This window comes from Carassius carassius, chromosome 21, assembly GCF_963082965.1.
Source record: "Carassius carassius chromosome 21, fCarCar2.1, whole genome shotgun sequence".
NCBI classification, from domain to species: domain Eukaryota; kingdom Metazoa; phylum Chordata; class Actinopteri; order Cypriniformes; family Cyprinidae; genus Carassius; species Carassius carassius.
In genome coordinates, this window is record NC_081775.1 from 26,231,551 (window position 1) to 26,258,629 (window position 27,079).

Sequence of the window (27,079 nt, forward strand, 5' to 3'; positions counted from 1 at the left end):
GTTTGATTCGTTCAAATGGCTGATTCATTCAGTAGTGAAGTAAATGGTTCTTTATGAATGGTTCATTGAATCATTAGGCTTGTTCGACTTGGAGCGGGTCATCACCATCCATAGACAGTAGTCACCATCTGACCGATCGGTGTGTGACATCAAAGAACCGCAAGAGCTCAGAGAGCAGACGACTCCTTGTGCTTTTGAATCGCTCTCGCGGTACTTTGATGTCAAACACCGATCGGTCTGTGCAGCACCACTTCAAAGCCAACGCATGGCCAATTGTTCATCTCGCCAAATGGTTCACCAAATTCGTTCAAAACGTGGATTAAGAAATTAAATGCTGGTGTGGTTTGCTCGGAGATGAACAGTTCTGCTTTGTCTTTATCTTCTGGTCGGCAAAATTGAGCATAGCTAACAGACAACATTGCGTCTAAAATAACACAATATTAACTTCTTAATTAACTGTTGTATGAGTATCACATTTGCACATGTGTTATATTAAACTTAGCCTGCAGCTCGTGTGATATTTCTTAATTATGTGATGTAAATATGAGACAAAATTTCAAACAGGGGCATTTTGCCACATATCTTACATTTTAGGGATATTCTCTAGGCTCCATCACGTAGTAAGTTGTTGCCCCTCCTCATATTAGTCATCAATCGACTGTATGAAATGGTAGATAAGATTAGATAAAATAAAATGAGATAAGATAATGTCCAAAATATATGACAAAAATATAAATGTCTGACAAAAAAATCGAGACATTTGTTTCAGTCATTTTTCACAAAATTGTGTTATATTAATACATAATTATATTATATTATATTGTATTATATTATATTTGTGGGGATTAAGATAAGATAATGTCAAAATATAAATGTCTGAAGACAAAATCTAAACCTTTGTTTCAGTCACTTATTTCACAAAATAGTGTTATATTAATACATATTATATTTGTGGGGATTTAGAATATAATATAATATAATATAATATAATATAATATAATATAATATAATATAATATAATATAATATAATATAATATAATATAATATAATATAATATAATATAATATAATATAATATAATATAATATAATATAATAGTTTTCTTTCCACTTTTGCTTACATTTTCAATGTGTTGTTTTCACCGTATGGAGGCGACAGTACTGCAGAAATCACACACTTCCACTCACCATCATCATCTACTGCTGGCCTGCCTCTCTCTGTGTGTGTGTGTGTGTGTTTGGCTCTGCCTCCTCCATCCACACACACAGACACACAGACCAGGACCACATCGACCGGTCTGTCTCCTTAAGATGCTGGAATAACGGCGAGAAACGAACATCTTTTGATTGCTAATCGTGACCAGCACACTAACAGTCACCAAAATGTCTGGAAAAATAGACAGTAAGCAAGGTAAGTGTTTGCATTTGTTTACATCTAACGTATTAATAATGTGAAGATGAACTTCAGTTAGCCGTGTTAGCATTAGCGTCAGACGAGGGTTCAAGGCCACTGACAGTATACAAGCATCTTTATCTTATTTTTAATAACGAAACGCGACATATAAATACCTTAGATTATATATTCGGGTCTTTAAATACATTTATAAGAAATTTGGTATTAATGTCTACACGAGTCTGTCTCAGACAGCTGTATTTGGGTGTGGACGGCGCTTCTCATAGTGCTGTTGTTGACTTTAGCTAACGTTAGCTGTCAGACTTATCGTTTTCATAAATTTTCTCCTATATGCTGTTTATTTTAATATGTAGTGTGGCTACAGTTATCTATACAGAGTTTGTGTAACGGTTTTTAGCTGCTGTCTGGCCCTTTCTGACCGTGTTTTGGTGTGTTGTAATGGTCTGTTGTCCACAAAATGTACTATTCTGTGCATTTAAACGTAACTTACTCATACGTTAAAATTAATAATCTGAATAATCAGATGTGTTGTATAAATGCTCTTATAGTTTAAACGAGCTTGTGACAGATAGATAGATAGATAGAGTTACGTACAGGTGAATCTATATACAAATGTAAATATGTACAGCTATATAGAGATATACTCTTTAACTGTTAACTTGAAGATTTCTTCTCATGTTACTTTAATGAAAGAAGTTACACTGACAAGTAACGACTACTACTGTCACTTCCTTTCACGGAGGTTTTTAGAGAAGTTTGAGTCATTTACTATAGGCTGACAGTTCACTCAGAGCTTCAGATACTGTAGATAAACTAACGAATTGGTATGTTACTGTACGTTATATGTCATGCACAGTGTACTCTTGATATGCATTATGCTACTGCATCATTTTATCATAAAAAAAATAGATATATAAGATACTTGTAACAAATTTTTAAAGCTGTAATTTAAATACGAAAAGCTGTTTGGCCTCTCATTCTGACGGCACCCATTCACTGCAGTGGATCCATTGGTGAGCAAGTGATGTAATGCAAAATTTCTCCAGATCTGTTCCAATGATAAAACAAACTCATCTGTATCTTGGATAGCCTTTGGATGAGTCATTTTCAGCGAATTTACACTGCTCCTTTAATAAGTTTTGAATCATTTGATTTGACGTCAGGCTAGATTAGAGAGAGAGAGAGTGGTGCAGAAACAGTGTACGTGCGACTTTATTTATGAATAAAGGTAAATGTCTGTTAACTACTCTGTGAGGTTGCTACCATTGTCACTTCCTTTCTCTGGGGGTTCAGAGAAATTTGAATCACTTGTGGGTATTTTTCTTGTCAGAAGTTCAGTTGTTCATCTATGTGGCCCTGTGATGTAGATGCTGGTTTGTGTAGGTGGATTTTGGCTAGTGTCTTCTGCTTTCAGACATCTCTCTTGAACTGTTCTTGTTTTAGCCATAGACTGTATAAAAACGGTTTTAGCTGATAGAGGTGTTTGCATTACTTTAGCAAGAAAAGCGTCAGAAACGGAAAAGAGAAGTTTCTTTGCACTTTTCAAGTTTATCAGATCATGCCGACAATATTTTTTTCTTCAGTTGTCTTTGTTACTTTGTGCCATTTTTATGATTTAAATATAGCCTAGAGCTGTTGGGAGATGCAGTGTTGCACAAATATGATTGAGAGTGATAAAACACAAAGGATCAGTCAAAATCAACGCAAAATCGTTTTAACAGAAAACTTTACTTTAATGAAGCTTTCATGGATTGATGTTTTAAACCCAGACTCTGTGTTTAGTAGCTGCTCATCTAGTTGGTGGAAACTTTAGGTTAAGATGTGGCCAGAGGTTGAGGAAGGTTCTTGAAAGCGTGAAAGAGGGGGAAAAAAAATTCAGTTCAGAGGTTGTGGTCGACTACTTTGTTTCAGAGGAGGATATGTAAAAAAAGAGGATATGAATTAGTAGACTGCACTTCCCACTGCGTGAGGTTCAAGAAGCGGATGGAAAGATCATATCCTCTGAAAGCACATGCACACCTTATTAGTTTGCCGTGTTTTTATTAGCAGAGTGGTGCGTTTTCTTAGACAGTGTTTCAGGAAGTTGGCTCCTATGGGCAATTTAACCTGTTTAGATTAGCAGTTACTGTGAGATAAAACAAATTAGACTTCCATCGTCCTGGGTAATTCCAGTCCTGCGCAATTTTAAATGAATCTGCTGTTCTCTTTTTTTTTATTTTATTTTTTTATTAGAGGTCAGATTACAAATAACAAATTTAAATGTACATTTACAATCTTTTTGTTCCAGGAAATTGGTTCTAAAATATTAACAATGACTCACTCAATTCCAGATTTTTATAGTTTAAATCAGAATATCTTTCCTGCTTAAACCAGCTGGTTCTTACTAGCTAGTAATGAGTAAATCATGTTGCGCAGATGTAAACTAAACCCCACTGACTTCTAAAATAGGTCACATGATTTTCACAACTTTCAAAACTGTAGGCTTAGTTTTTTTCAGAAAGTTGTTTCGTCAGCCTTAAATAATGCACACCCAACTTTCACAGCTAATATCACAAGAGTTAATCCTGACAAAACTCCATTAAACTCACTTGTCGGATTCTTTCTTGCTTTTTCTGTATCATATTTTTTGAAAGTTCACAGAGCACCCTCGCAAACCCCGAGCACTTCATTCCTTTAACGTGTGAGAATATATTGCCCCTAAATGGTTTTGTGGCCTGCAAAATAGTGTAATCACCAGAATTTGTTCCAGAGCGGCACGCTCCAAGAGAGCAGTAAGTCTCACTGTAACCAATTCAGTTTGTAGTCAAAGAGGATTTCACTGTACGCAAAGGCCTGCATCTCATCTCGCATGTATTCCCAAGATACAGAATAAGGTTGATGTTTTCATAGAGCGGTGAACTGGAAAGCTGCTGCCTAAATTACTGCGAAAGATGACATGAATACTTTGAGTTAATGTAGTTATGTTCAGCTAACAATAAAATGGTTTAAAAAATGAAATCATTAAAAGTTTTGGTTAATTGAAATAAAACAGAAATAAAGAGTTATCATTAGATAACAAAATTTACAAATGTTGCTTAGCTGAAATAAAAAAACTTTAAGTTGAAGTATTCCAATGAATAAAACCAAAAAATTTAAAATAAAACAAAAAAATGTATCAAAATGACAAACGACATAAAAAATTACTTAATAATAAATAAATAAAAGCTAACTCAAACTGTCAATACAACATCATTATTAAATGTCCATCACAGAGCTCTGTATCACAAAATGAGTCCCTTTATATTCTGGTAACAGTGTATAAATAAATAAATATTATATTGAGCAAATTAACTTTTTTGAGCAAATTAAGCAAATTAACTTTTTTGATCTAATTCACCTCATAATAATGATTGTTTTTGTCTTCTTTCAGAATCCCAGCGTTCTCACTTGACATCATTTACAATGAAACTAAAGGACAAATTCCACTCTCCCAAAATCAAGCGGACACCATCAAACAAAAAGTCCAAACCACCACCAGAACAGCCCGTGAAGTCCCCAGAGAAGACCGTGACCAAGGTAGTAGATGATGTTAGCTTTAGAAACAAATCTTTTGTTCTGAAAACATGGACGATCTGAAGGCAAATAAGCATGTTATTATCTTTGGACGTATTGAAGACATTGGTTTTGCTGACTCTCTTTTTGCCACATTTAGAATCCGAGTCGATTAGAGGAGCATGAGAAAGACGTGGTCAGCGCTTTGCGGTACTTCAAGACGATTATCGACAAGATGGCGGTGGACAAGAAGGTCTTGGAAATGCTTCCTGGTTCTGCTAGCAAAGTTCTGGAGGCCATCATGGGCTTGGTACAACTTGATGGCAAGATACTGAGCAGGTAAAAATGTTTTTGAGCTTCTTGAGAGAATACGTTTATTGTTCTGCTTTCAAACAATATGAATTCTCCCTGAACTGTATAAATATTTTATTCCCCCATCCATCTGTCACCAGTTCAAAAGTGTCCTCCTGTCTCAGTCGACTCTATCAAAGTCTTGCAAACCTCATTCGCTGGTCGGACCAAGTGATGCTGGAGGGGGTGAATTTGGAAGATAAAGAAACAGTTACAACTGTCACCACTGTGATCAAAGCAGTGCTGGATGGTGTTAAGGTATTAATAGTCTATAGAACTCTGTCATGACTTGTTTTCTGTCTGACAGCTATTTTCTGCCAATACTCCAGCTGTATTTAGCCATGGGTTTTGTTCTTAGTGGATAGTTTTGTGTGTAAAGCCGACTTTGCCTGTGGTTTCCTGTAGGAGCTGGTTAAAGTCGCCATTGAGAAACAGGAGCACCCCTCCCCTACCACACCTGTCAAAACCGTGCCTCCTGTCGCCAGTCCACACCGGTAAATGGAAACCTTTATGAAAAACTTGATGCCTTGAGAAATTCTTTAAAATTGGGGTGGGTCATGTTGTAAACCACCTTTAAATTCAGTACAAGTCACCAGCTGGGCTGTCGACCTATAATACAATGTTGTGTGTCAGCACTTAAATGCTATTTCATTAATTTCTACCACTTTATTATGGCAGTGTTCCAGAGCCCCCTGTCGTTGAGTTAAAACAAACCGTTTTGAATGATACTCCTACCCCAGCTGAGGTCACAGAGACCCCAAATAATGTCCCTGAAGAGGAAGTGGCCCCTCCTAAACCTCCCCTACCTGGACTCAAAGTGCCTGAACATTGGTATGAAAAGGTCTAATTAATTCTTCATGGTGTTTATATATAAAATAAATATTGTTAAATAAAAATATATAGATTCACAGTGTTTTAATGTTATTAAATATTCTCTCTCTCTCTCTCTCTATACGTATGTGTGTGTGTGTGTGTGTGTGTATATATATATATATATATATATATATATACACTATACATACAAAGTGTTTTAATATTATTAAAAGTTCAATATATTTTCAAAATTCAATATATTATATTTTCAAATTTTATATTATATATAAAATAAATAAATGTAAAATACTGTAAAATGTTTTTTTTATGTAAAATGTTATTAAATATTTTCACACACACACACACACACATATATATGTGCATGTGTAAAGGGTTTGCAAACCAAATATTGCGCTTTTGTTCATATAGCAATACTTTCAAATGAAGTAGTGCACAATACATTACTTTTGAATTCATTATTGAATTTTGTGTATAACAATGCGATTAACCGCAAATTTTTTTATCATGATTTATCACGATAAAAAATAAAATTAATCATCGCTCAGCACTAATAAATATATATATATATATGAAAAAAGTCTCAAACTAGCTGATTCATACTGTTACAAATGTTGGCATAGTTTTGATCAGAAATTACTGTTTATTTAGTCTTACAAGCTTTATGCAGTGAAACAAGTGAGTGTAGGGTGGTACCTCACAAGGTGAGCAGTTTACAAGAGAAAATATGAAGTATGCTGTGTTATCTTATCATGCTATCTTATCTGGATTACATGCAGTAAACATTTAGAGATCACAGTTGTGTTGTGGTTGGCAGCAGCATGTCGTGTATGTTTTAAATGCTGGTCTTGGCTACAGATGATTGCACGAACCCATCTCGTGTTGTGGGATGCCTAAAAGAAAAGGTGTGAAAGAGAGATATAAATAGTGCTATTCTTGAGAATTCAGGTCTTTGTAGGGCTCAGCAAGTGAAGGCTCGGCTTCCTCTAGCAGACAGTCATTGACATATGGGCTGTTTTCTGAGAAATGAACTTAACAGTGTCAGCTCTCCACTAAAACTGAAAGAGACAAGAAAGAGAGACAGAAACAGCAAGAAGGGATATTCTGATACCAAGTCTAGAAAGGAGAGGATTAGGTTGTGCCGCTGGCATTAAAGAGAGTTTTCTTTGTACTCTGAATTATTTGCTGGCATTTCCATGTTTTTGGCATGTTTCCAGCCTTCCGACAAGATTGTCTCCGAAATATAAGATTATTGTTAGAGATTATTTTTGATGCCAGGTTTAGCCTACCACCTGGTTTGTTCACTCAGCAGCAAGTTTTTTTTGGTCTATAATTTAAAGCAAGCTTGATTCTTAAAGGCACATATTTTGTTAAATTAAAATATCTAAAAATCACTAGAGCAGTGTTATATATTTTGCTGACTTGTATTATTTTACTTTGCTGACTTGCATTATCCCAAATGTTTCGAAGCATATTTTAATCCAGAGAAATTTTAAAAAGTGCCTCATCCCTGGTCATGATGTCTTACACCCTTGATTTCTGGTTTTGTTTTGTTGGAAACATGGAAACACCAAAGATGCTTAAATATGCTATTTGTTTCATTAGACAGGTAACGACAACACAGAGTAGCATTATAAGGGGCCGTTCACATGACACGTGGAAAACACTAGCCGCGCCGCTTTTTTCTTCTTTCCAAAGTGCTCGGTAGCTTGTGCTCCAGTTGCATCTGCTGTTGCTAAGCAGCCATGACCGGCACTTTCTATGATGACGGGGAAGTTTCAGCAAAGGATAAATGGATTTCCAGAACTGAAAATCCCATGATTCCACACTCTGTGACGGCATCATCAAACTACGCCTGTGTTTTGAATATGCACCCTCTAACAGTGAAAAATGTACATATTGTGCCTTTAATAGGGTTAATTCACACAAAATGCAAATGTGCAGAAATGCTAATTATTATTTAGATTTATGCTATTTAGATTTAGATGCAGCATTGCACATTTCAATTATTTAAAACATACATTTTGATGTCCAGCATTATCAAAATGATTGCAATTGCTTTCGATAACAAACAAGTATTTGCACAGTTTATCAAGTATTTGACATTGAAAAAGGCTGCAACATTTAACTGCACATTGTCATTAGGATGAGCTGCTTTAAAATATTCACATTATAAGAATATAACCGTAAAGTCTAAGTTGTGTTGTTGTGAAAAACTTCTCAACCACATTGTTCACATTGCTCACTCTGTGAAAGGGCTCAATGTGGCAACCTGACAATATGAAACTATATGCATTCAGCATGCTCACGTGCTTCAGATAACTTGCATCAAATACCTTTTTATTTTCAATGCAGCTCACTGTTTTTAATTAAAACAAGTTTTTTAAAATGGCACATTACACCTCTGATGAAAGTTCTGCATGCGCAGTGCAATGCCCTGATTAATAATGAAATTTGTCACTGTCTGTTTTCAGTCGTTGTTGCAGACTTAATATCCCAAATGCGCTGTGAAGCACAATTAGCTCACTAAAATGGCATGTAGATGCTTTCATGGCCAACAGTCTCTCGGCTCACTGCCGAAAATGAGTTTACATCAGTCAGACTGTTAAAATAAATGACTGTGTTAGAATTACGACAGATCCTCCAGGTGTTTTATATTTTCCCTTCATAGCAAGAACCTTATTTAATCTCCATTCGAGCCTCTCGACTGTTGAAACCATTTAAAATCTGTCTGACTTGGTATGCTGAGACTGGTTATTCAAAAATGAATCGGTATTTGTAAATGTCAGCCAGACATACTCTACATTCACTATGAGTCAGTTCTTCTGCTAGTCGCTCTGCTGTATGACTTCACTGTTAGCAGCTGTTTTGGGGCAACAGAGCAACTAACCAGACTGACTGAATGACTGATTTATGAAGTTGTGGTTTGTGGTTCCAGAGCTGGATCCCACTTTTGCTTTGCAAAAATGTTCCTGGTGGCTTAGGATTGGTTGCAGATTTTCTTAACACAGAATTTGTCTGTAGGTTTCTTGAGTGACATCTTGTTTGAGACTAATTTACCTGTCAATATGACAGCTGCTTGGATGCTAGTATTGGCTAAACAAACTCTCCCTTTGCAGTCCACCAGCTCTTCCCCCAAAGAAGCGTCAGTCAGCACCGTCTCCCACAAGAATTGCTGTGGTTGCACCAATGAGTCGTACCACAAGTGGATCAAGTCTTCCAATTGGTATCTGTCGACAGGTAAGATTTTGGTGTTCCCTTGATGCTCCAATCTGTGACATAAGAGCCTGATGTGTGCCTTAAATGACAGTGTTGTGGCTCACAAGACTTCTTCCCCAAAAACTGATCGTTAGTGACCTCTCAGAATTAGTCTGGTTTAGTGCAATGAAAGGTTGCTGAGTTGACGTGTAAAGATAGACACAGATAGTCCAAAAATAAACAATTTACTCATCCTAATGTCTGTTGTTGTCAATAAAATGAAATTAATTTTGGTCCAAAACAACCTTGCGCTTTACTTTATATATATTCATACACCATGGTCTGTCTGAATACTGGATTCTGATTGGCTGGCAGGTATGCAGTAAATCCATATTAATGTGCTGCTTCAATTGATGCACACACACACAGAGAGAGCGAGAGAGATTGCAGATTGCACTGCACACACACATAAACTTGTTGTTAAGGCTTCCCCACGATTTTTATTAATAAAGTTGCCTAGATACTAGATCGCTACATTATATTCCTTAGCAACTATGGTAAAATGGCTGTTTTTTATGTATTTGTTTGTAGAGAGAGACGCACAAACACAACACGCAGGTACACACAACTGTCATCTCTCTCTCTCGATCGGTAATTAATGGAAAAACATGCTATAATTCATTCAAATAAAAGTAATTCTATGGGACTATTTCATCTCTGTCTGATCTGAAGTGGGCAGAATGCTAGAGCTAACTGACGAAAATAATTTGTTTTTCATTTTTACCCATTCTGTCAAATATAGCGCTGCAAAGTGCTATACTAGTTTTAACTGGTCTATAACTTGGCAAATGACCATGGAATAAGCAGGATAATCAACTGCTAGCCATGCATTAAAGAATTTAAAATGCAGTTTGCGTCAGGCAGTCATTTGCCTCCACATCGTGCATTTAAAATCCTTTAATAAATGGACTGCATTTATATAGCGCTTTCAACAGACCACATGGCCATCCAAAGCGCTTTACAAGTTGCCTCACCTCACATTCACCCATTCACACACTCATTCATACACCGACTGCGGTGTCAGCCATTCAAGGCGCCATCCAGCTCGTCGGGAGCACCTGGGGTTAGGTGTCTTGCTCAAGGACACCTCGACACTTGGTAAGGTGGAGCCGGGGATTAAAACACCAACCTTCTGGTTTGTAGACAACCTACATGAACCACTGAGCCACTGCCGCCCCAGTGCACGGCTAGCCGTTGATTATCCCTTACATATAAGGTGTATATACAGTAGCTAGGGTGGCTTTTGAAAAGATAGTTCACAATTTTTTTATTTTTAATTCTTCCATTATTTACTGATCCTTATATAAGTTGTGAATCACAAAATTTAATTTGGAAGGACAGTTCAACTGTTTTTGTCCAAGAAATGAAAGTCATGGTGTCCACAGACATTATTGAAAAAAAAATTTGATACAGAAGAGAAAAAGCCATTCGTATGAAGAATGAAACATTAAGTTGAATAAATATTTAATGTTTGATTGTTTCTTGAGGTTAACTGTTCTTAATTTCATCTAAAGGAATATGAGGCAGATGCCTTACAGAGGCGTTTTTCAGGAGGCAGTAACTCCTATGGAGGGGAATCCCCACGACTGTCCCCATGTGGCAGCATCAGCATATTGAGCAAGTCAGATGAACAACTATCATCTTTGGAGCAGGACAGCGGACAGTGCTCTCGTAACACCAGCTGCGAGACTCTAGGTGAGTGTTTAAATCATTGTTGAGAAAGCTACTTTGAAACGATAGCTTGTCAGACTACACGGCCCAAGAGTGGTTTAAATATATTGATGAGTCTTATCTTTTCTATTCTGTCCACTGCTTTTCTCAGACACAGCGGAGAGCTATGACCCCGACTATGACTTCCTGCATCAGGACCTGTCTAGCATTGACCAGAACCCTCCCGCGCACACAGGGGGTTGTCTGAGCCCGCTCCCCGAGTCTCACAATGAATCATCCTCCCCCCCTGTTCAGCTTCAATCAATCCCGCCCGCTCTCCCAAAGAAGGAACGGCGACCCCCTCCACCTCAGGTGGAACGACTGTACTCTCAATATGACAATGTTTCTGATGAGGACATGCAGACCCAGCCATTCCCCCTATTTCCTTCAATGCCACCCTCGAACCCTGGAGAACTAATGGGACACTTTGGCTCTGCTGAGAACGCACAGATCCCTCAGAGCCCACCACCCCTGCCGGAGAAGAAGAGTCGCCATAGTGAGTATGAGGAATTCAAATGTTGTCTGTAGGATAGCAAGTCAGAGTAAGAAACACTTGTCTAGTTTGATCTGTCAGTGTAGTGCTGTTGCACTTTGGGAAAATAGAGTTAAGATCCATGCACAACAAGAACTATAACTATATTAGTGTCCACATCATTGAATGATAGTGTTGCTATTAATTATAAGCAGTTTATTAAAAGCAGCTGTGCTGCAGTTTTGTCGTCTGTCGTTTTAAATCTTCAAACTCTTTAAAATAGGATAAATCATGGTTTATTGTTCATCATCTGGAAAAATTCATTCTAAAAGTGTTTTTAGTTGTTATTGTTGTTAAGGAATTGTTCATCAAAAAAATTAAATTATGAATTACCCTCAGTGAAAAAACTATAAACAGTAAAAGTAAAAGCTTAGAAGTTGCCGGTGCCGGTATTTGAATTCATGAAGAAATGTAGACCGTGGACTTGGTTCTATCCATCGGTTGTTGATTGAATGGAGGTTCCACCTCTTAATGCAAACTTGCAGTTAAAGGAGTTTAACAGATTTATTGTTGAAGTCTGGCACTCACCACCAGAGAGAATTAATTTAGTGTTAAGATCAAGTTATGACGTTTAGATTGAAAAATTATTAGGTAAATAATTGACTATGCACCGATTAATTGTTCACAATAACATCAATAACGTGTTTAGAAAATAGGTTGAATTTTTATTTCATGCCAACTTTATAGGCAGACTTTAATCTTTGAGTGCTATGACCAAACAAGTAGTTCAAGCCCTGGCATTTGTCTTCAGACTAAGCTGTTAATTCCTTGTGTAATGTGTGACGCAGTATGGCAAAGCCAGTTTTTCACCAGTTTTTCTCTGCAAAGCCCCTCACTGTTGGGTTAGGGGTTGGGAAACAGTGATGTCAGTTTCAGTGCGAGGTCAGATGGAATAATGCCTTTGTTGGAGAAATCTCTGACTGAATACAGTTCAAGGCCTCACCCAAGCCAGCAGGAAATGAGCTCTTGCTGAAAGACTCTTGTTTGGTGGGAGGGATGATTGAATCATGTTGTAATTTGCACGAGCGGTGTGGCTTGATATAAGAGTTTATGAGAGGCCACACAGAGGATGCTGTTTTTCTCTTTTAAATTTGATTTACTCAGAATTACAGAGCAAATTGACATGTTCAATTTGTGGGATGGGATGAATTAAAAAAATATAGGCAAGATACTTTTGTTTCTCTGCATGCAGATAAAAAAAAATAAATAAATAAAAAAATATATATATAATATATATATATATATATATATTCAATAAACAGATTTTACAAATAACAATTTCTGGAAATTTTATACTAATACATTTGTATGACCACTGTTTAATACAGATTAATTCTAGCTAGCAGAATATTGAAAATAAGAATTCATTTGCACACAAAATGGGAATATGACCAAAATAAGCTTAATTTCATAAACCAATTAAAATGCTAAATTTACAACTTCTCACAGTCTCAGAGCCTCTTGGCATTATAACCTTTACCCTCTCTATTGCATGTGCTAGTGTTCACCACCTGTCTGCCTTTGTCTTGATTTAACCCATCTACATTTTGCCCTGTTTAAACCACAGTTCTGCAGTACATGCAGTTTATGGAGGACTATTCTGAGCCACTGCCTTCCGTTTTCTACCAATCGCCTCAGAGCGAAAGCATTTACGAGCAGCGCAATAGGAAGCGATTTCAGGAAGTGTACGGTCTCAACGACTCCTTCAGCAGCAGCGATGAGACCGTCCCTCCACCAGCGCTGCCACCCAAACAGAGACAACTGGTGAGAGCTAGATCACTGCCGTCAGTGCTACGCCCACACACACTGTACACACTTTCTGTCTGTCTCAATCTCACCCTCCTTAAATGTTGATGCAATGTTTTTCATCCTACTGTGAGTCACCATAAATCATAGTGGTAGCGGTATTATATTTCCCGTAGTGTCAGATTATTGCTTATATTAAGTTGCTTGAAGCAAAACATTCATTCTCTGTTGGTCTTACTAAAGTTCAAGTGTTGCCTTGGGCATTCAGTGTCATATTATACCAGTAAAAGTACGTCTTCATCTTACATCATCCATTTTCTCATTACATGTTGTGTGAACATGTCTGATGTTTATTCAGCTAATGGTTGCCTATGAGAAACAGCTCAAATAAAAATAAAATGTGGTAACATCCTTTAAAGGGTTAGTTCGCCCAATTTGCAAAATTATGTCATTAATAACTTACCCTCATGTTGTTCCAAGTTTTTTTTTTGGAACACAGTTTAAGATATTTTAGATTTAGTCCGAGAGCTCTTAGTCCCTCCATTGAAACTGTGTGTACGGTCTACTGTCCATGTCCAGAAAGGTAAGAAAAACATCATCAAAGTAGTCCATGTGACATCAGAGGGTCAGTTAGAATTTATTGAAGCATCGAAAATACATTTTGGTCCAAAAATAGCGAAAACTACGACTTTATTCAGCATTGTCTTCTCTTCCGTGTCTGTTGTAAGACAGTTCAAAACAAAGCAGTTTGTCATATCCGGTTCGCAAACGAATCATTTGATGTAACCGGATCTTTTTTAACCAGTTCACCAAATCGAACTGAATCGTTTTAAACGGTTCGCGTCTCCAATATGCATTAATCCACAAATGACTTTAGCTGTTAACTTTTTTACTGTGGCTGACACTCCCTCTGAGCTAAAACAAACCAATATCCCGGAGTAATTCATTTACTCAAACAGTACACTGACTGAACTGCTGTGAAGAGAGAACTGAAGATGAACACCGAGCCGAGCCAGATAATGACCAGATAATGATAATGAGTTATTAATGACATAATTTTCATTTTTGGGTGAACTATCCCTTTAAATCTTCGAAGAAGAAGCTATTCGTGGATGTGTGTAGTACCTGCTGCTCTGCACATTTTTTGTGGCATCCAAATGTTAGAAACTAGCGACTGATGTTTATTTTAACAAGGTTCTTGGCTATTTTTGTGACCATTTTAGAACAGTCTTGGAACAGTTTTGTAACAGTCTGTGAACCTTTGAGCATGTTGACTGTGTGCGTCTACAACAGCAAGTTATATGCTTGCATATCTTTGAATATTCATTGATAATTATGGTGAATGACGTCAAGGTGATCGTTCCAAGATGGCTGACACATAAGCGTATCTGGACCGATCAAATAAGGCGTCTATACATATCTATGGTTTCAATGCTTTGCACTGTTCTTGCTTTTGTCCTCATTCTTGTCTTGTTAACCCATCTACCTCATTTCATTTGTCTTGGTTTCCACTGTTTTCTCTCCCATTCCACGTGACTGAACAGAAGGATTCACTGAGGTGTGTTGCTTAGTTTTAAGCTCAGGTATAAAGTAAGCTTATGTGCTAGTAGCTATAATACCTACAAGTTTAACCATTTGTTTGTGCTTTTAGTTTTAGTGATTTCCTGTTTTTGTTCCCACGCTCTGATTAGCAAGCACAAGCAGTGAACAGGCAAAAAAATAGAACCCTTTGTCTCACAGTATTTTACGCAATTCATTCACTTAACTTTGTTCTTTCCTGCTGCACAGTAAACTTCAGTCTGAATAGACGTCATATTTAACTGGATCTGATTAAAAATAGCATCCAAATAGGGCTTTTAAGGTCTTAGGTCACGTCTAATTTTCAGAAACCGTGATTAAAAATGTTTCATTTGCGTCACATTTAATATGCCGTCTACTCTGACTAAGGTCTTTTTCTCCATTCAGCTCACATCTGCTCGATAATCTACACTGTGCATGAATCTCTGGCCTTTTTTCTCTTCCTTCCTCTGTTCCTCTCCTCCCTCCTAGGCTTCCTCACACTCTGCGTCTCCTTCCTCTTCCTCTTCCTCCTCTCTGTCATGTCAGCTGCAGCAGTGTTCGTCTGGGCCTGGCCCTGGTGAGACAGAAACCGCTCTCAGCATGTCTGCATCTTACTCCTCTCTGAACCGCCAGGGCTCCCTGCCTGTCCCTATGGTGAGTCCCACTTGGCTTTCGCTGGCCTCGAACGCATTTTTCTTGTTTTGTACTAATAAATGAATATCTTAATATCCTCTTTAACGCCTAATTTAACAGCAGTGCTTGCCTGTTTCTAGAGGTTTAGAAGAATAGTTCACCCAAAAATGAAAATATTCTGAAAGGTTTTTAGTTTTTTTACCTTCGAGGCATCCATGATTTAGATGGGTTTGTTTCTTCATCTGAACAGATTTAAAGGAATTTAGCATTACATCACTTGCTCTTCTGCAGTGAATGGGTGCTGTCAGAATGAAAGCCCAAACAGCTTATAAAAATCACAACAATACACACAACTCCAGTCCACTGATAAAGCACTGTTTAAAAGCTGAAACTGCTCAAACAAATATGTTGGTGTGAATGGGTGCCATCAGAATGAGAGTCCAAACAGCTCCTAAAAACACCACAATAATCCATAAGTAATCCACACTACTACAGTCCATCAATTTACATGTTGTGAAGTGTCAAGCTTTCTCTAGTAAAAAGTCAACATACCCTCTTGCCCTCCCACATCAAAATCCACCAACATATTTGTTTGGGCTGTTTCAGATTTAAAAAGGTGCTTTATCGTGGACTGGAGTTGTGTTTATTGTTGTGATGTTTGGGCTCTCATTCTGACAGCTCCCATTTACTGCAGAGCAAGTGATGGAATGCTATATTTCTCCAACTCCATCGACATCTTTAAGCAAATTTTCATTCCTTTAAAACTATGGTGCAGCATTTCAAACATTGCAGTTATGATTCTGTAGTTTTTCACTTCATCTTCACATGTTGAGAAGTAGCACAAACATGCAAACACTGCTGATTGTCTAATTATTGACTCTGTGTAGGTGTGTGTGCCAGCGGCTACAAGAGGAAACATGTTCATAATAGCTCACATCAATCACAGGTGCTGTAGCCTGTGGGCAACAAATAGTTCACAACCTCAATTAATGGCAGCACTGCCTCGTTATGGTTCAGTGGGGGGTTTTTTCTCCCACACACGCCTCAGAGATCTAAAGATTTAAAAAGGCAAAAGCATGTACCACACAGGAGTCCTGCAACTGTGACCTGCTGAAAAGCTCAGGTTAAACATTCATCATCCCGCAGAGACTCGTCAGGCTCCCTGCTGTTAGGTGACTGAGCTGCTTGTTATGATGTTATATTTGCTGAGCTGTATCTTCTGACTAAGTATTCTGAATCACAGGGAACTCTTTTCGATACCTCTTATTGGGAAAGTGACTACTACATATAGGTGATCTGTCTTAGGGTTAGTAGCTGGCACTTTGTGTCCCATCTCTTTACACACATATACATATATATATATATATAGATATATAAAAGGAGTGACAATAATTCAATGGATCAGCTTTGGAATTTAATGTCTATATTTATTTAATTATGGTGATAATAGATTAGACTTTTTTGTTGTTGTTGTTGTTGGATTATTATTCTTTTAATCATAATCATGGATTATTATTATTAATGTATTATTAACTTTTTAACCTATTTTTATTATTTTTTAATTATAATCTGATAATATAATAAATAATGTCACAGTTGGAATAGTCATACCCTATAGATTTTCAGTCAGTACACAAAATGCAATTATTCATAATAAAATAATAAACTAAAAAAAGTTCATTTCATACGAGTAGTGCAGCTCAAAGTTCCTTACAAAAAATGTGATCTAGATTGTTAAAAACAGATAAAATCTCATCATGACATACAGTAAGATTGAAGATGAAACCCACATTACAAGCAGAGATTAAACCCATAATAATAAAAGATGAAATTAGCCTGCATAAAATGCATAACAAGATATGTAAATTGAAAATAAGTAATACTAAAAGAAAGCATTATGCAACTATGCTAGTTAAAAGCTGAAGTAAAAAGATATGTTTTAGCTTTTTTTTTTTTCCTTCATAAAAATTCACCATATCAAAAGTTTTTTTTTTTGAATCATCCAGTCATACCACAATAATCAAATAGAATTAAACGGACTCAGACTTAATTAAATGTGATAAAAACCTATTGCAATCTACTTTAAATAGTGTTCCTGTGGCTCAAGTGGTAGAGCATTGCGTTAGCAGCGCAAGGTTGTGGGTTCGATTCCCAGGGAAACTTGTTAGGTAAAAAAAAAATGTTAGCCTGATTGCACTGTAAGTCGCTTTGGATAAACGGTCTGCTAAATGCATTAATCAATCAATTAATTAAATAATTAAATAAATAGGCAGAGAAAATAGTTACTTCCTATTACATTAGTCTGCACTGGATATAAACGGCTTATTGCGACTGCTCACATTGTAATCAATGAAGCTGTCTGCAAGAGTCTGACGTCAATACACTTGTAATGTAGACAGCTATGTGGATTAGAATGAGAGCAATACAGTTTTATTAGATGATAAATTATGCTTGCTTACAGTTTAGAGACTGTTAATGATCTTATTTGGTGAAGGAATTGTTTATTGTGATAGTTATGAATAAATACAATCATGTATTGAACATTTGATTGCCTTAATTGTAATTCTTCAGCTGCAGTGGAGCAGGCAGACACCTGATGCCTTGCATTACATTGATTCTACCACAGTTAAGAGTGTTTTAGGCAGTAAAATTTTACACAATTCAGCTTCATGTAGTAAAGTCACTCTAATGCACAACGTCGTGCCAAGTTTCCAGAGGCTGGTCTTGCCATATCTTGCTTTGCAACCAAATGTCCTTGGATTTCAGGGCCACCAGAGCAATAGATTCCTTCTGCCAAGTTTTATTCTTCATCTTTGTGGGCATCAGCTCCAAATCACTCCTTTACTCCGACACCTTTCAATGCTTGTGCTGTCCTCCCTCTTGTTTTCCTGTAGAGCGAAAGTGCTATTGATGAAGGTGGGGAGGGTGAATACGTCAATCTGTATTCATCCAACCAAGCCAATGGAGATGTGACTCTCTCCAGTGGAGTAAGTAACAGCATGTCAGCGTATGCAGCTGACATGTCGGTGCCCTCACATGCTGCGCTTGTGCTTTTTGTCACTGTAATGCTTGGCTTTGCATCATGCCACTGGTTAATTGCAAATTTTGCTTAACACCCGCCATATTCATGAAGTGTCCCAAAGTAACAAACAAGAAATCTCTTGCAATGCTAATCTGAGCTTTGGTCGTAACCAGCCGTGCCTCCGTATTGTTACATAAGAAATTTTGCCATGCCATGCTGGGTTGCCATGCCCACAGTAAAATTCAATTGGTTTAGAATCCTTCTATGTATTGTTGGACATATGTTTAGTATGGATTTTTGTGCAAGATTTTGCATGCAGTGTGGGCAGAAGAACTACCTGGGCGGCAAAAAACGAGGCCTGTAGTTTTTCAATGACTTTGTGTGCAGACATTGTTGTGAAATCGAGTTGCTCTAATAGAATTCAAGAACTGAAAAGAGGAATTGTTGATTTGATGATTGTGTGCTTTCCAAACAATAAAACCTGCAGCTACAGCAGTAATTATTAAAACCCTTGAACAGATCATCAGATTTGTCTCGATGTGGTATAAAGTTACACACTCATATCAACATCACATTTCTGCAAAATTTAATTTGACATTAGCTTTAAATATGGCATGACTAAAACACATTATTTGGTGAAACAGTAAATGTGCAGTCTAATATTCAGGTGTATGCATGTATGTATTTGTAATTATCTACTACAGTGAGTGTATATACATATTTACTATGTATAGACAAAAACTGTGATGTGAAGTAACAAACATATTTTTGATTATAAATGAACAGCTTTGCACAAATGATTTATCTAATCTCATGTTTGATAATCACTTATTGATGCATGTCATGGCTATTAAGGCACTTTCTGTGAAGCTGATATACTATTTATACTACAATTGAAATGTATGGGGTCAGTAATTTTTTAAACAATACATGTATACTTTTATTTAGCAAGGATGATCAAAAGTGACATTAAAAACTTACATTTCAGAAATGTCTTTTGACGTTTCTATTCATCAAACAATGCTGAAAAATTCATCACGATTTCCAATCAAATATAAAGCAACATATAATAAGAAGAAGGAATGTTTATTGAACACCAAATAATATTAGAATAATTTCTGAAGGATCATGTGCCACTGAAGACTGGAGTAATGGCTGCTGGCAGCTTTACCATCCCAGGATTAAATTACATTTTAAAATGTATTTAAATAGAAACTTTTTATTTTAAAATATTATTGTTATTATTCAAAAATTCACAATTTTTATCAAAATAAATGTAGCCTTGGTGAGCACAAGAGATTTCATTATAAAATAAAAATAAAAAATCTTCTGACCTCAAACCTTTTCACAGTAGTGTATATAGTCATTCAGTGACTTCACTAAATTGTAATGTGTTATCAATATGCCCCAGTCCTGTGTTGAATGTTTTGTGAAATGCAGAACTATCACCTTGGGCTCTTCCCTGTATTTTGCATTTTATTAAAATGTAAAATCCTGACGTGCTGTTACTGTGAAGCATTTTGACAGAGACGTCTCTGTTTCGCCCCATTCTCCTCTGGATGGAATGATAGTCCTAATATTCCTTACACATTTTTTCTGTCATTACCAGGACCCTTCTTGTGGTACTGAGGACTCGCTCCAGGACTTGGCTTCAGAGCACAGCAAAGATCCAGCTGACAGAGAGGGGTAACATTCAGTGCTTTAAAGAAATACCTCAGATACCTTTTTATTATATGGCATTTATTTTCTTCCATGTTTTTTACTTTTGATAAACTATCCCCTCATTCACAGCTGGAAGCAGAAGTGTGTGGACTCAGAGTTGACCTCAGAAGAAGTGGATGAGCTCTGCCTGATAGACCACGATGAGATAATGTCTCGTTTAACACTAAAGCAAGAGGTAAAACTTATGAGAAACAGAAATGACCATCTTTAATTTTAGAAGCTTGTATCTTGATTTGGATGATGATCAGTGTTTGTGTGCTCTCTGCTGCCCTCTGCCTGTGAATTAAAGCCACTGCAGTGAACCCCAGTGTTGAAGTGCATGTGAAATACGGTACTGCTGTTCACACTGCAAGGTCAGACCCACTGCAGAGAGCATCTCCGCTGAATTATTATATGAGAGAGTTAGTAAGTGGATCACTTGTACTGTGCAGTAAGACAGGAAATATGATTCTAGTGTGCAGACATGCTGCTTCCTGTTTCATTCTGCTTTTGAAAACAAGAACGTGTCTTGAAATGAAACATCCTGACATCTCAACATGTGTTGGGGTTCAGCTGACCCTAAGTATATAGGGCTTCCTGGGGACCAACTGGTTGTTCAGCTAATATATTTTAAAAATCACATGCCTCTATGAAGTTATATTTAGTAGCTGATCACATGAAAAGCTTTAATTTTGACCATTTTGTGAAAAAACTGCATAATCCTAATCTGTGTTTCTCAGAACGATGACGGCCCTGATGTCAGAGCTGGAGCAGGCGATATTTTAGTAGTTCATGCCACCGAAACGGATCGAAAAGGTGAGAATAAAATGTAGAATAATAATAATACCCATCATCCAGGTGGATGCTGCACACTGGTGCTGGTTGAGGAGAGACCGCCATCATATGATTGTGAAGCGCTTCTGGTGTACAGCAATACACAATAAAGTGCTATATAAATCACTCATTCATTCAAGAATAATCTCTTCTAATCTAAAGGAGTCCATTATTTTGTGTTAAATGTTTATTTATTTAATAACACATGCATGAAACAAAAAATGTAGCATTTCAACTACCGTTCAAAAGTTTGAGGTCAGTCAAAAATGTTTCAAGAAATTAATACTTTTATTTAGGATGTATTTAAATGATCAAATGTGACCATAAAGACTTTTACATAGTTAAAATTGGTTTCATTTAAGGTAACACAGTTTCCACAAAAATAATAAGCAACACAATTTAATGTTTTCAACACTTGATTGAATTAAGAATTATTTCTTGAGCAGCAAATCATCATATCAGAATGAGTTCTAAAGGATCATGTGACACTGAAGTCTGGAGTAATGATGCTGAAAATTCAGAGAAAATATATTCAAATGTGTAGTAGTATTTTAAAGTATTACTGTTTTGGATGTAAAATTTTGAACAGTGGTGTCATTTATTTATGTTTTTTCTCATTTTTAAATCTTAAGCAATAATTATCATTCAATAAATGTATCTTCTTTTTTGTTCTCTTTTGTAGATCGGGTTTTATACTGTGAAGCTTTTTTGACCACATACCGAACGTTTCTAGCCCCAGAGGACCTCATTAAAAAGCTCCGCTATAGATATCCTTTCTGAGGGTGCAGGAGGGCACTTTATCTATCTAAATCTATGCATTTCTAACCTTTTTACACTCCAATCTTCCTTTTGCCCTTAACTCTGAACACATTTACCAGATTTTCTCTCAGCTCTGACATTATCAAACAACGAGCTAGTAAAAACACCTTCTTCGTGCTGGTGCGCGTCGTGGATGAGCTTTGGTGAGCTGGAACATTTGCCACAAAAATGTAGTAGATATTTCAAATATTGTTCTACAAATAATTGTGCCTCACTATTTTTTAAGCTAGTAGTTGTTTACCGTCTCATATGTGCAGTTGTTGTTGCTTGTGAAGCATATTTGAATATGAACTTTTCAGTTTGGTGGAGCTGACAGAAGACATCCTGAAGCAGCTCATGGAGCTTGTGTTCAATCTGTTGTGCAATGGTGAGCTCACCCTGGCCCGGGTTCTGCGCAAGAACATCCTAGATAAAGTCCAGCAGAAGAAGTTGCTGCAGTACACTAATTCCCTCAAAACGCTGGCTGCACGAGGTGTGGCCGCCAGGTAATGCTCGCCTAAATCATCGTACTTTTAAAAATGGATCATTTAGAGTGCGGTTAACTGATTTAGACTTTGTTAACAGGCCCGGCACTCTGCACGACTTCCGTAGCCATGAGATCGCAGACCAGCTGACTCTCCTCGATGCAGAGCTGTTTTATAAGATTGAGGTATGACTTCATTCATCATGCTTTCTATCTTGAAAGATTCAAGATTTTCCAACACGTTTTTCCCATCCTTCTGCAGATCCCAGAGGTGTTACTTTGGGCAAAGGAACAGAATGAGGAAAAGAGCCCCAATCTGACCCAATTCACAGAGCACTTCAACAACATGTCATACTGGTATGATGCTCTGATTCTCAAGCTGCTGTAAAACATTCAGCGTTTGAGAAAATCCACATCAGGTGCCACAGCATAGCTAGAAAACTAGTCTTATGGTCCATATTACAGCTTATTCTGCAAGAACCTCACTTAGACACGGTCTATTTTATACATTTGTGTTTCTAAAAATGAATTGCTCCAGTCAGTTAAAAGTGGTGAAAAAAAATCCCTATATAAATCAGCTTCCCTATGATACACTTTTTTTTTTTTTTTTTTTTTTTTTTTTACTAAAAACTCAACTTTTTTTTTTTTTACTAAAATATAAAGTTGATTGAGAAATATATGTTCATGGACATACACTGCCATATCAGTAAGACTTAAGAGTAATGTTTTTTTAAAGACGTCTCTTATGCTTATCATGGCTGCATTTATTTGATCAAAAATACAGAAGAAAAAAAAAACTTGCTAAATGTTATTACAATATAAAATATTGGTTTCTATTTAATATCTTTTAAAATATTATTTATTTCTGTGATGCAAAGCTGAATTTCCATCAGCCATTACTCCAGTGTAAAGTGTCACATGATACTTAAGAAATCATTGTAATATGCTATGTAAAATGTATTATTAGAATTATCAATGTTGGATCACAGGAACAAATTAAATTTGAATGTATATTAAAATAGAAAATTTTTATTTTACATAATATTTGACGATATTACTATATTTTTGATCAAATAAATGCAGCCTTGATGAGCAGAAGAAACTCCTGTAAAAAAAAACATTTCTGATTCCAAACTGTTGACTGGTAGTGTACATTATTAAGTGTATAGTACATTATATATATCTCTCTTTTTAAGGGTTCGGTCCTTAATAATCCTGCAAGAGAAAGCCCAGGATCGGGAAAAACTACTTCTCAAGTTTATCAAAATAATGAAGGTACAAACTAATTTCATTCTTCCAGACTTAATCCAATGAATCCAAATCTGAATCGAATCTAAATTAAGATGTGTCTCTTTGTAATTTAGCACTTAAGAAAACTCAATAACTTCAACTCCTACTTGGCAATATTATCAGCGCTGGATTCAGCGCCCATCAGAAGACTGGAATGGCAGAAGCAGACATCGGAGGTAAATCACGCACTCCAGAGCTGGCTAGATTACTTACTAATTGTGGTCCTTTACTGATTACAGATTACATGATGAAAACTGTAATAACATCTGTCTAGGTTAATCACTTTAGATAATGTTTTCAGACTACTTTTTAGATGACTTTTTTTTTATTAAACTTGTTTTAATTGAACATTAAATGTACCATATTGATATTAAAAAAAAGCAAAGCGAGAGAAAATATATTCCTTGAAATATTTCTTTCTTTCTGTCTGTCTTTGTGAATATAGTCAAAGCTGAATGGGATTTTTAGAAAGGAAAAAATAAGAATTAGGGAGAATCAATAATTTCTGAATAAATTACTGCCATCGTGGGAATGATATGTAATCATGTAATCCATAAAAAAAAATTAATCGGATTATGAGCATTTTAAAATGTAATGTACTCCAATTACAAGTACTTAATTTTTGGACTCTGATTATGTAATCCAGATTACATGTAATTAGTTACTACCCAATACTTCCTGTCTCAGTCTTTAGGGGAAGTCGTGGCCTAATGGTTAGAGAGTCAGACTCCCAATCGAAAGGTTGTGAGTTCGAGTCTCGGGCCGGCAGGAATTGTGGGTGGGGGGAGTGCATGTACAGTTCTCTCTCCACCTTCAATACCACGACTTAGGTGCCCTTGAGCAAGGCATCGAACCCCCAACTGCTCCCCGGGCGCCGCAGCATAAATGGCTGCCCACTGCTCCGGGTGTGTGCTCACAGTGTGTGTGTGTGTGTTCACTGCTCTGTGTGTGTGCATTTCGGATGGGTCACCATACTTGGCTGAATGTCACGTCACTTTCACTTTTTTTCAGTCGATCATCACAGGAACTGATATCTGTTATCTTCACAGGGTTTGGAGGAATATTGCACTTTAATTGACAGTTCCTCCTCCTTCCGGGCGTACAGAGCAGCCTTGGCAGATGTGGAGCCTCCTTGTATACCGTATCTGTAAGAACAGATGTTAAGCATTAAAAAGCACATTTTGTATTGCTTGCTTGTCATATTCATCTTTAACAACTCTTTCCCCTTTTTTGCCGCAAAATACAGAGGTCTCATCCTCCAGGATTTAACCTTTGTTCATCTTGGGAATCCTGACCTCATTAATGGAAAGATCAACTTTTCCAAACGCTGGCAGCAGTTCAATATCCTGGACACTATGAGGCGCTTCCAGCAAGTGTGAGTGCCTGGACGACATTGGACAGCCCCTTTGACATTCATAATCAAGAGAAAACTAAATATGCAGGACTTGATTTGATCTATTCAAATTGTATAAGATTGTGAAAATGTGGCTGGGACATTGTTGGTGGTTACCTACAGATGTCTTTTTTATAGATATCTCTTTATATTTTATATTTTGTCAGCATCAAATGAAGCTTTTTGCATGACTCCTACTTCTCTTTCTTCCAGGCACTATGACCTCAAACACAACGACGACATTGTGTCCTTCTTCAACGACTTCAGTGACCATCTAGCTGAAGAGGCATTGTGGGAGCTCTCTTTGAAGATCAAGCCTCGAAACATCACTCGCCGGAAAACAGAACGAGAGGAAAGAACGTAGCTCGCTCAGCTAGAACAACAAACTCTCCTCTGAAGTTGCAAGACACAGCAATCACAAGTTACTGTAATGGCAGCTACGAGACTGGAAACAATACTGTATTTCTGTTACAGTTTACTGAAACTGATTCGATTTTATTTTGTAATTGCACTGCGTCTGAACCAGTGTGTGTAAATTTGTAGTGGAACAGTGGCAGGTGAGAAGACAGAAAACATGACTCTGATTAAGTGGTTTGAGATCGTAACCTGGGATTCACGGTAATATTCCAGGACCGTCTCGCCATCTGGATGAATCTGGAAAAACTATTGCAACTCCAACTGCAAATTAATACCATGATGCCTCAGTGGGCACTTTGGATGTGGAAGCTCCTTGAAGACTGATATTTTTATTTATTTATTTTCTATGTTACAAATGCACATAAAGATTCTTTAGGTTTAGGTGGATTGCTGTAAATTCAGCTGCTTGATTGAACAGCTTGAAGCATGTATGGTATTAGGTCATTATGAGGAGACACAGTCTCAGTTATTAATAGCACTATCAGGATTTTGTTGCTTATTTTCTGCAAGATTAACCGTATCCAGCTGAACTCAAAAAGGAGTTTTTCTGGATTTGAGATTCTAAATTTTGTTACTAAAATTCTGAGTGTCAATTTTAATGTGTATCAAGTTCCTGTTTCCCACATTGGATAATCCAGACTCTTTATTCCACGATTTTCTCCGAGTTCTGAAAGGGGAAAAGAAGTCAGAATTAAAAAGATTTAAAAAAAAAAAAAGAAATATTCAGAATTCTGAATTTCTTGCAATTCCAAGTTTAGATCTACTTTTCTCTCAGAATTCTGAGTTAGTTTTTTCTGTTTTTCCCATGCAATAAATTTTTTTTTAAAAGGCAATTGTGACTTTTATCTCACAGTTCTGATTAAATAAAAATAGTCAGAATTGTGAGATATAATCCCCCATAAATAACTACATTTTAATGTTTCTGTTTATTTTAAACTCATCCTTATCATTTTAGCAATTTGAGACCTATTTAAAATCAGTTGTCTTCCGATTACAAATAATTGTTAGTAATCAGGGAACTCATTATTTTGTTAATTGTGCATGTAATTTATTTGTGTATTTATGTGCGTAGATAATGGAAGGTGTGTGGTCTTTGCAAGGAAGATTTTAGGAGTTATTACAACTGTTTGTAAGGTACACTTCAATACTTTTCACATTGCACCACATATCTGTAGATCTCCTAGAGCCATCGCAGTGATCACAGACCTACTATCTAGTGCTTGAAGCTGTTCATAAAGTGGTGTCAGTGTGATTTATTTTATACAATCCAGTTTTCCTTTTGTTTTTTAAAAGGATTTTACTTGGATGTTTGCAGAGAGATTACTCTGTTGTTGTGAGATGTGATCAAATGTGCACTTTGAAGTTGATTGTGGGAAGCAAAGATTAAAAACTGTTAGGTAACAGTTTGAAGTGGACATGCGTATGAGCCTGAACCCCTGCAACAACACTTACACGGGAACCTTTTCTTACCTGTGAATTGGACTGAGGTTGGTATCAAAATTCCAAAGACCCCAGACCATATATCATCACTGTTTGAACATGATGATGATTCAGTTGCATATAAGATACAACTGA

The 27,079-nt window shown here is 36.8% G+C and overlaps 1 protein-coding gene across 4 annotated transcripts; it reads left to right on the forward strand.

Moving 5' to 3' along the window:
* The first annotated feature begins 1,185 nt into the window (after positions 1-1,185).
* Positions 1,186-26,323, forward strand: LOC132098010 (rap guanine nucleotide exchange factor 1-like). Of its 4 annotated transcripts, XM_059504084.1 has the most exons (25): positions 1,186-1,410; positions 4,823-4,968; positions 5,105-5,283; positions 5,397-5,553; positions 5,701-5,789; positions 5,974-6,126; positions 9,246-9,366; positions 10,899-11,079; positions 11,207-11,590; positions 13,194-13,390; positions 15,422-15,586; positions 18,460-18,552; positions 20,197-20,273; positions 20,379-20,484; positions 21,029-21,104; positions 21,805-21,889; positions 21,992-22,084; positions 22,241-22,426; positions 22,506-22,590; positions 22,667-22,761; positions 23,601-23,679; positions 23,769-23,870; positions 24,744-24,841; positions 24,941-25,069; positions 25,301-26,323. In XM_059504084.1, exons 1-25 carry the CDS (start codon positions 1,383-1,385, stop codon positions 25,449-25,451), a joined length of 3,255 nt encoding a protein of 1,084 aa, XP_059360067.1. In that variant the 5' UTR covers positions 1,186-1,382; the 3' UTR covers positions 25,452-26,323. The 4 variants fall into 4 exon arrangements, with proteins under 4 accessions (XP_059360067.1, XP_059360068.1, XP_059360069.1 ...); XM_059504085.1 differs by lacking the exon at positions 18,460-18,552 and having other exon boundaries at positions 1,187-1,410; XM_059504086.1 differs by lacking the exon at positions 15,422-15,586 and having other exon boundaries at positions 1,188-1,410.
* Positions 26,324-27,079: the final 756 nt, after the last annotated feature.